Below are 6747 nucleotides of genomic sequence, written 5' to 3'. Positions count from 1 at the left end.
AATCTACATCTTATAAGCGTGATATACGTATCTCTGTATCCAACATAGCACGAACTTCCTATCCGAAGCTATGTTGGCTAACATGCTAAAAAAGTAGGTGAATGTTTGATCACATGGATGCGTATTCCTTAAGATTTTGCATAATAGTTATTACTAGTAAAAAAAAGGAATATAAGTTAAAGCATTGTTTACCTTAACAACACTAATAAAAAAGGAAATGAATATGTCAAACTCAGAAGCCAGGAACTATTAAGCAAAAAGATAACATGTCCTACTTTGCAAGGCTCGGAAATTTGATGCATTTCCTCAACATGTTCCCACAATTCAATGCAACGTCTTTGTTATCATAGTTGTTAAGAAAATCACAATAATTGGCATAAATGCACCACTAGAAAGCATTGTCAACAAGACTAAATTAATGCCATCTCTGACTTTGTTTCTAGCAGAACTAAATAACCATTTCAATGGCCTCCTATCATTTAAAGAACCTTTTCTGCATAAGACACGCCATATTTTAAAATTAATCCATCGGATACGTATCCAAGTGTCCGTGTTGGACACATATTGTATTTTATATACCTCAATATTTGATATTTCACCCTATCAGACATATCGTATCCTTGTCAGATATGGACACACCTATCCATGTTAATGTAACTTAGTTTTTAGATTAGTAACTCTATTTAAGGCCATAAAAGACCTTACCCAAACTCTATTTAACTAATTGCCTCAACTTTGTCTACTGGAACCTCTCCCGTTATTTACAAGTTGAGACATGCAAGAATGGCTTAGAGAAAAAGGAAGGTCCATCCTTACTGTGATATAAAGGGAAGCTAGAAAGAAAGCGAAAGGCAAAAAAACAACATAATCAACATTGTCATCTAGTATAAACTCACCACAGAACAAGGAAGTCTAGTAGCTCTGAGTGGTTATGGATGTACTCGACGCAGCAATAACTGGAGCCAACCATTTTCTTCAACAAAATGGACCAACAGTGCACCAAATCTTTTCTTGCTTGTATTAGACGCCATCAAAGTGAATAGAAGGTAGTGGGATAAAGTAGAATATGTGAGTATATATAGTAGTGGCTTACTTCCCATCCCAGTATAGGTAACTTGTGAATGAAGAAGCCAATGACATCTTCTTTGCATATTTTGATTGTGAATTGGGAGACATGCTCCAAATTTGGTCCTACCTCTCCGTCTCCATAAAGCAATTGTCTCATGGAAAGGAAATTCTTTTCCACTTCTTCTAAAGCCTTTTACAAAAAAATATTCATCAACTTCAAATAAATCATCTTTATGACCTTTTACAAGTATTTTTTACATGCCTAATTTCTAAAAAAAATGTAAACTTGCATAACAAACAACATATACAACACAGGAATTTATTAAAATAATATACCTTTTTAAGGGCTTTAACTTCCGCGACAGTTTTGGTATCAAGAGCTAACAAACTACCTCTGATCGCTTTCACCAGTTCCAATGGTGCTTTGCCTCTTAAAGCCTTGAAGAATGAGAATGACATTATTATTCTATTTGCTCATCTCCAGCTTTCTCTTTGTTACCGAGATCAGAACAACGTTTGCAATTCTTCCTTGTAGCCATTGGATTTTTTTTTTTTGTTGTTTTTTTAGAAAAGGGATGGAAGTTGATACCGTACTGGTGTAGAGGTGGGGACTGATTTTTCTCAATTTGCGAATCCTAGTGGCAGAAATCGGGGAGAGAGAGAGAGAGAGAGAGAGAAGTGGGAGATGAAGAAATTGGGTTCATACGCGTTTTCTTTCACCCATTTGTTATTTTTCTTTCTATTTTTCATGTTTAATTTTTGACCCTTAACTAATTTTTTTTTACTTTCTCCGATTGGTTGCTTTTTGCTCACGGTAGGTGTAATTATGGCCAAAAAATATAAGCCACTGGTTTTAAGAAAACGTGGTGTATACGTATACTAAAAAATAATTAGGCTAATATTTGATAGTACCGTGGTATATGTCTTGTTATATACCACTGGTTTTCAAAAATAGTGGTATTTGCTTGTTCCAAAACTAGAAAAGTGTTTTGTACCGTGGCAAATGACTATAAGCCACTGTTATTAGGGGAACAGTGGTATATACCAGTTGACTAACCCTGGTAAATGGGCATTTCTATAGTAGTGATATACCGTTTGGGGAGATGAATGTGACTTTGGATGATGTCTCCCAAATTCTAGGCATTGCAATTAGAGGCAGAGCAGTGAGAGGGAACACGGAGTTGACCCGTTCACAATCGGAGAGTCTCCTACACCGTGCTCTGGGTGTCTTGGAGCTTGTGATTAAAGCAGAGGTGGACGCGAGCCAGTTCATTTCAAAGGTAAGGTTGGAATTCCTGCGGAGCCAGTTTGCTAGGAAAGTCCGCGATAAAGGGGAAAGTGTTGACTTTGACTGAGGTACAGAGGGCTGTAAGAGCTTATCTGCTATTTTTCTTTGGATGTACCATCTTCCCCGACAAGTCTAGGACGGGAGTGCCTGTTTATTATTTGATCAAGTTGTTGAAATTCAAAGAGATCGACGAGTACGCTTGGGGTGCAGCAATTTTGGCCTTTTTGTATAGAGCACTTGGCACTGCCTCGTGTGCGAAGGTGAAAGGTGTTTCGGGCTTCCTAACTCTTCTACAGGTAAAACTTAAATATTTTGCACTTTCTTTTTAATGTTAATTATATTATTCTATTAGTATGTTAATTGTGTGTGTATATATCTAGGTGTGGATTTATGAGTATTTCCCGCTATTCAAGCCAATCCCAAACTTTAAGTATCAGTTGGGTGGGTCGCGTGTTCTTAGACACACAGTTGGCGCTATGCACTATGAGAACTCGTGTCATGCATTGCAGTATTACCGAGCTATAATTGATGATATGACAGTGTGGAATGTAAGTATTTCAATTTGTTTCAATTTTTTTTTTTAGTAATTGATTATTTGAGTATGTGATTAATGACACATTTTATTTTGTTTAAGGTTGATTAGTATCCTTACGAGAATGTCAGACCTATACGCCCAGTCGATGAAATTACTTTTTTTGAGGGAGTGATCTGCTTTTTCGACGTTGTGGAGATTTACTACTTTGCAAGGGGTCATGCGTCAGTTGGGTCATGTGCAGTTTATACCTACAGCTCCTCTAACACCAAATTACACTACCAAGACTGTAGCCGGACACGGGTATGAAGTGAAATGGACATTGACAACTGTTGGGCTTGTATATTGGGAGTCATGGCAGAATCACGTAATCCAACCCAACAATTGAGGACCCATCTGCACTTATCCATGAGAGTGTTATTCAGAGTACATGGAGTGGTATGTGAGGCATTCTCACATTTGATTGATAAATCACGAGTAGTTTCCTATCCATTTATCAATGGAGACACTTCCATCTTATGCACCGATTGTGAGTATTGTGATTTTCTAATTGTGTTTTGGTTACGGTCTTTTAAAACAGTAATTAATAATTGTTTTGTATTCTTATTTCGACAGAACAACGTCATCGATGAAACGAGTCAATTGTTAAAGAGAGGTCTGCAATTGTGTAGGAATAATATTCCTGAAAAAGCAAGGTCCTCGTTCGAGGAGGTATACAACTTGACTAGGTGCAAGTATAGTGGTGGGCGGTACAGACATAACTGATTTTTAAGTGAGGCTTCCTCCGATGTTGATGTTGAGTATATATTTTTTAATATGATGTATTTTGAAATGGAAATTGATGTATTCGATTTGAATTTGATGTGGAAATTAATGTATTTGAATTTTTGTTTTGTTAAACGGGAGGAAGTAAGGCCGGAGCTCCTTAACTACAGCTCTCTCAGTTATGTCATGCGTGAGTCGGTCATGGAGCCCTTTCGTCATTCATGGAGCCCTCTTGTCAGAGTTGGAGAATGTTGGAAGTGTCACACCTCAACCATTATTGTCAGAGATTGTTGTTTGGAATAACTGTCTAGTTTAGTCCTCTCGTCTCATCTAGTTTGTAATAACATTGCGCTATTACTTGTAATATGGCGTTTGGGATTGTTGTTTGTAATGAATTCTTTATTAGCAGGTTTATTGATGAGTTTTGGATATGAATATGTCAATAAAACAAAGGAGGTTATGGTAAAAAAATTTCAGGCATTATAAGTTAGGTTTTTTACAGAGTATATGTATTTGAATTTCATTGCGTATTCGAATTGAATTTGAAGTGGAATTTGATGTTTTGAAATTAATTTGAAAGTGTATATGAATTTGATGTATTGGTATATGCATTTGATGTTTTGAAAGTGGAATTTGTTTGTTTTTTGGATATGAAAGTGTTATAAAAACAAAATGAAAATCGAAAAAAATTTTGTCTAAACGACCCAACCATATCGTTTGGTATAAAGTCCAAACGCCCAGCCACATCGTTGGGTATAAAGGCCAACCGACCAACTCAGACCGTTTGGTGTAAAAATAGAGAACTCTGTCTCAAACGACCTGCCCACATCGTCTGGTGTAAAGGGCAAACGACCAGCTCAGACCGTTTGGTGTAAAAACATAGAACTCTGTCTCAAACGACCTGCCCACATCGTTTGGTGTAAAGGTCAAACGACTAGCCCACATCGTTCGGTATAAAGCCCAAACGACCAGCCCACATCGTTTGGTATAAAGGCCAAATGACCAGCTCAGACCGTTTGGTGTAAAAACAGAGAGTTATGTCTCAAACGACCAGCTCAAACCGTTTAGTGTAAAGGTCAAACAACCAGCCCAAATCGTTTGGTTCAAAGGTGAAACAATTTGACCATGTTGTTTGGGGTAAAATCAAGTAAAATCAAATCAAATTACACTTACTCCAAATTACATCAAAATATCATATTTCCAAATCAAATAAAATCAAATCAAATTACAATTATTCCAAATCACTCGATTGCAGTCCAAATCAACTTAGTCGATCACTCGATTTCAAATCACATCAAATAAAATCAAATTACAATTATTCCAAATCACTCGATTACCGTCCGAATCAACTTAGTCGATCACTCGATTTCCAAATCAAATCAAATTACAATTATTCCAAATCACTCGATTGCCGTCCGAACCAACTTAGTCGATCACTTGATTTCCAAATCAAATCAAATAAAAGCACTAACATTTTCTAAATAACATAAAAATAAAATAAAATTACACTTGTTCCAAATTACACCAAAATAACATGTCAAAATGAATTTACAAATTACATCAAAATATCATATCGACAACATACGAACAATTTAGTCGATAACATATACTGTTGGGTCTTCAACGGGCTCGTTTTCCCATATTAGATTGGGAATGTTCAATGCCATAAATTGCAATTGCCTTACTGTCAATGCCAAATTCCAACTTTCAGCAATATCATATAGAGCTCTAAGCCATTGGCACATTACTGGAGGACCCGGACAATCTTCAACAAGTTCAACATTGACAAAATGATTTCCACCAACATGTGTGCTACCCAACACTTTTTTCACTCTCTCAGGATTTGCTTTGGTTCTCAGCAACATGATAAGGAAGCACTGACGAGCTCCTAAATGCAGGAGGACAACATTAAATCTTGAAGCAAATAGGTATCCAGCAAAGGGCATGCTCATCCACTTATTTAAGGGTGCATAACCTTCTTCATGTATGATTTCCTTCATTGCATAAAATAACCTCACTTTGACTGTACAAAGTACAATAAAGGGGGAGGTTGTCAGTAAGCTTTTGGTACAAGTCCTTTCTCATCTTTGGCCATTCTTCTTGACTTCTTCCTAATGCAATGCAGAAAGCTCTATAACCGTAGTTGTCATTGCCAACAAGGTCATCAACTCTAACAATATATTTATGCATTTCTTCAGGAATATCCAACCAATAATCCTTAGGACCCCTCGTCTTTCCAAAGTCTAAGCCATCTTTTACATTTCATGGTGTGGTTGTTTTTGGAGAAGCCTTATTTCTTGGTGTGGTTGTTTTTGGTGTTTTTGGAGAATGCTTATATCTTGGTGTGGTTGTTTTTGGTGCTTTTGGAAAAACCTTATTTGTTGGTGTGGTGTGGGTGTTTTGGGTTTGTATTTTTAGAGAAGGCTTCTTTCTTGGTGTGATGTGGGTGTTTTGGGTGGGCATAGTGTTTGGTTATGATGAGACCCACTCCTCATGGTCACATTGAGAATGTTCAAAATGAGATGGATCTCGCTTTGAAGAGTTCTCATCTCCAATTGGAAGCTTTCTACTGCATCTACTTTTCAGCCGACCTTTGGTTTTTGCTTTCTCATGAGGCAGTACTAGCCATGTACTTTCTGGTACGACAATCTCCATAAGCTTCCTAATCATAACTCTATGCTCTTCTTCAGAAACCATTGCAAACCTTTTCAGGAACAAGTCCATCGAAGGTGTATCATCAGGACCAACACCCACTGACACATTGGGAGAAACAAACAATGTTTTCCAAAAGGGGTCGATAGCAGTCAAAGGGATGGACCGTTCTTACTCTTCAAACTCAATTAATTCATGAGCACATGGCAGTCCATGGCTCATGTGCAAATAGCACCAACACCTGATCTCTCCATCTTTAACATGTTTTATGCGGGCATCTTTTTCTTCAAATAGCAAGTCCAAACACTTGCGTGAGACAAGCCCTCTGAGTTCAAGAAACAAAGGAATCTAGTGGTGGTGCTGAGTTACAATCATACTCCTTTTGAAGGTAGCTCCAATCTCGGACATCTGGATCTCTAGAATTGGGTATATTAAGCTAAAC

At 37.3% G+C, this 6747-nt stretch overlaps 1 protein-coding gene across 1 annotated transcript; it reads right to left on the bottom strand.

Moving 5' to 3' along the window:
- Positions 1-271: 271 nt before the first annotated feature.
- LOC147515865 (uncharacterized) lies at positions 272-1610 on the bottom strand. The gene is made up of 4 exons (XM_086594518.1): positions 1405-1610; positions 1096-1258; positions 897-1017; positions 272-350 (listed from the first exon to the last, which is right to left on the bottom strand). Exons 1-4 carry the CDS (start codon positions 1525-1527, stop codon positions 272-274), a joined length of 486 nt encoding a protein of 161 aa, XP_086450644.1. The 5' UTR covers positions 1528-1610.
- Between the last annotated feature and the right edge of the window lie 5137 nt (positions 1611-6747).

The sequence above is a fragment of the Coptis chinensis genome, chromosome 2 (assembly GCF_015680905.1).
Source record: "Coptis chinensis isolate HL-2020 chromosome 2, ASM1568090v1, whole genome shotgun sequence".
Taxonomy (NCBI): domain Eukaryota; kingdom Viridiplantae; phylum Streptophyta; class Magnoliopsida; order Ranunculales; family Ranunculaceae; genus Coptis; species Coptis chinensis.
The sequence above is the reverse complement of the archived record's forward strand: the minus strand, read 5'-3'. Positions and strand labels throughout refer to the sequence as shown.

What these genes read in the sequence shown, in the direction of transcription:
- LOC147515865 (XM_086594518.1), bottom strand. Translation starts at nt 1,527, where the DNA reads ATGTCATTCTCATTCTTCAAGGCTTTAAGAGGCAAAGCACCATTGGAA. An exon ending in AAGTTAAAGCCCTTAAAAAG is followed by an intron (nt 1,259 to 1,404) that starts GTATATTATTTT and finishes TTTTTGTAAAAG; the next exon opens with GCTTTAGAAGAAGTGGAAAA. An exon ending in CTAGACTTCCTTGTTCTGTG is followed by an intron (nt 351 to 896) that starts GTGAGTTTATAC and finishes TTTTCTTAACAA; the next exon opens with CTATGATAACAAAGACGTTG.